At 35.4% G+C, this 3,323-nt stretch overlaps 1 protein-coding gene across 1 annotated transcript in view; it reads right to left on the bottom strand.

Moving 5' to 3' along the window:
• mxf (myxovirus (influenza virus) resistance F) overlaps positions 1 to 3,323 on the bottom strand; it is a 28,906-nt gene that overhangs the window by 5,931 nt on the left and 19,652 nt on the right. Inside the window, exons 9-13 of the mRNA XM_016471900.1 lie at positions 2,953 to 3,075; positions 2,733 to 2,865; positions 2,490 to 2,648; positions 2,212 to 2,288; positions 1,861 to 2,121 (exon numbers count right to left, since the gene is read on the bottom strand). Of these exons, the coding sequence (XP_016327386.1) occupies positions 1,861 to 2,121; positions 2,212 to 2,288; positions 2,490 to 2,648; positions 2,733 to 2,865; positions 2,953 to 3,075 (753 nt within the window). The remainder of the gene's footprint in view (positions 1 to 1,860; positions 2,122 to 2,211; positions 2,289 to 2,489; positions 2,649 to 2,732; positions 2,866 to 2,952; positions 3,076 to 3,323) is intronic.

Genomic DNA, 3,323 nt, shown 5'->3' on the forward strand with positions numbered 1-3,323 from the left:
ATGATTTTAGCAAATGGCTGCAATATAACAAAGAGTGAAAAATTTAAGGGGGTCTGAATACTTTCCGTACCCACTGTATATTTAAGTCAGTGATTCCTCTTTGAAAATCAGTGGACTATAGGCTATGCAGTCTGTACCGGAAAGAGACATGATTAATTTATCTCCTGAGTCTTCGGGTCCGAGTCGTTCATTATTTTGTCACGTGACGTGAAAGAAGCAATGGAAATTATAGAAATGAGTTAATAATTCCCAACCTTCCTTACAAACAAGCGCGTAGTTTGTTTCTTACAGTTATGTAATTTTTCTGGTCTCAAATTTTATTTGAGCTTTATAGCTTTTTATTTCTTATAATTTATAAATGTATTAATTTCTTTTCCATAACGAATGTGGTAATAAAAGGTTGGTTAATGCTTTAAACGTTATCCGTATGATGGGGAAAATCACTTTAATAATTCCTAAATATAGCACAACATTACAAAATATTGATCCAGGAAGCAGTCACGTGACAAAAGAACGAACGACTCGGACCCGAAGACTCGGGAGATGAACTAATCATTTCTCTTTCCGGTACAAACTGCATAGCCTTATGCCTATGGGGCTGTCACGTGATGAACGAATGACTCGAACCCGAGGACTCGAAAGGAGAACTAATCAATTCTCTTTCCGGTACAGACTGCATAGCCTTATGGCTATGGGGCTGTCACGTGATGAATGAACGACTCGAACCCGAGGACTCGAGAGGTGAACTAATTAATTCTCTTTCCGGTACACACTGCATACCCTAGTCTGTTGCTGTCACGTGATTAACGAATGACTCGAACCTGAAGACTCGGGAGATGAATAATAATTTATTTTTCCTGTAAAGACTGCATAGCTTTACCTTACAGGGATGTGACATGACAAAAGAACGAACGACCCGTAGGCTCGTGAGGTGAGGTAAACTAACAGACTGCACATCCAGCTAAGCAATGAATTAATCATTTCTGTTTCTTATAATTTGGTCTTGGTTGCATTATAGTTTATATAGTGTGATCAATGTTTGAGTAAATAGATGTGTTGGGGATTTTGGATATTAACACGTAACATTTTAAATATATTCTGCTGAAATTAACTAAATGAACAAAATGACGTTCGAAAAAGGATTCGTTCATTTTGCTGAATGAGATTCAAAGATCCGAGTCAGTAAAATGATCCAAACTTCCCATCACTACTATGCGAACATGTCACCTCCAAGGACTCGACAGACGGAATGATCCTAGAGAAGAGCTCTTCATGAAAGAAGGCGTAGCCTCAGCATGACGTAATCGTCATGGATCAATGGTAGTACGAAGTTGTTTTGCAGCCGCGACAAACTTTTCTGGAAAGTTCGCTTTGGCAAGCCGTTTCAAACTCCCAAAAAGAATACAAAAACGAACTTCGTTTTGGCCGGATTTTGTTCGAAATGACATCACACCAGTTCGTTCTTCGATTTCGCTTGAAGTATATCAGGGCCTTTAGCTGTCATAGCAATTCATTAACCACACCCCTGCCTTGTTAGTGTCATAGTTACTCATTGGTCCCTTTTGTTCTCCTGTGTATATACAGCCCTAGTGTTTCTCTTGTTTATTGTCAGTTGTCTAATGTAATGGTTGTTCTGTTTGCCTGTGTTTTTGTTCCCATTTTTCCTGGTTGTTCAATTTTTTGTTACTTTTATTAAATCTCCAGCACATAGATTCACATCTCTGCTTGCATTTCATCATGCAACATTACAGTATAAAGATACTTTATACTGCCACATTTTGGGGTTCCTCATAATCCATAGTATTTACAATAAAAAAAAAAAAAAACATTTTAAATAATTGTATGGTATGGTATACCCACCTCATAATAGAGAACCAGTTTCTCTGGTACAAGATTTCTCGTATCCAACAATGCACATCCTTTTGAGTTAAATATTGTGTCATCATCACAGTGATTCTTGTCACTTGTTTCTATCCCAGTCTTTTGAGGGATGTCAGAGTCATTGAGTTTCTGTTGTAATACCTTGTCCTGAGTAAAGACCAGTTTCTCCATATTAATGAACTCTTTAATTCTTTTCTCTGCTTTGGCCTCTTGCTTTGTCTGAATGTCATTAATCATGTTCTGAGGAATACAAGGTAATACATGAAAAATTATGACAATAATAATAATAATAATAATAATTGTGTGAATAGTATTAGTTGTTTAACTTACAGAGACAATGTATCTCATTGGAGGGTACTGGTCAAAAGACAAATAACATACCTCCCTGAACACATTCTGAACAATCTCTGAAAATAAAATGTTAGTTTGACATGAAGGAAAGTGTTTTAATTTAAAGCAATACTTAGGCTTTTTTTTTTTTTTTTTAATGAAAGAAATCATGTTTTTTCTGTATGCTGTAGATTATTTTGAATGGGACATAATAAATGTTATCTAATTTCTATACTTGTCAATAAATTACAAAACAATAAAAATAAAAGACACTGTACCTCGTACATCTTTCAGTGTTGCCATGGCTGGCTCTTGAAGGGCTGCCACGTGGTTTTGGATGACACATTCATATTCACAGAACTCACTGAATGTTAGCAATTCTCTGCCCCGATGGATCTCATTATACTTTTCTATCATTTCTGTCACTCTTGCTTTGACTACATTTGTAATGATGATAGGAAAGTTAAGATATAGTCCTACTAGGAACAAATAGTTTTACATGTTTATATATCTTGACTCACATGATACTTCAGTGCTTCTTAGGTAGATGTCCCATTTCTTGAATATAGGACGTAGGCTTATGTAAATGTTTTTGTCTTTTGAATGTCCTGTTCTACTCAGTTCATTTATTTGATCACTGAACACCAAGATAATCTATATAAGATGATGACACATTTTAAATGCAATAACATTATTTCTGGATAGATAACATTTATGGTGATCTACTCTCAGAGCTCTTACCTCACTGAGAAAAGGTCCCATCATCTCTTCTTCCAGAGGTGGACCCTGCTCATAGTTTTTAAGGTCTCGTTGCACACTGAGTAGCCTAGTTTGAATCTGCTCAGTCAAGGATGGAAGTGATTTCTGTGTCCATAAAAAATACATAGTTTAGATCAGTGTTTCCAAACCTTTCTTTAGTCGCGGCAAATTTGTGGCACCCTACAAAATTAATTTTGTCACAATATTTGAATTTCTAACTTCAATATGATACTTTGAAAAGTATAGATATTCGGTACAGCAGGGAAGAACTGCAGAATATACTGCCATACAGGTATTTTTTAGATAAAATTATTTTATATATATATATATATTTTTTTTTTTATATATATATA

Source organism: Sinocyclocheilus anshuiensis, unplaced genomic scaffold (genome assembly GCF_001515605.1).
Source record: "Sinocyclocheilus anshuiensis isolate Anshui unplaced genomic scaffold, SAMN03320099.WGS_v1.1 scaffold24, whole genome shotgun sequence".
Classification (NCBI taxonomy): Eukaryota; Metazoa; Chordata; class Actinopteri; order Cypriniformes; family Cyprinidae; genus Sinocyclocheilus; species Sinocyclocheilus anshuiensis.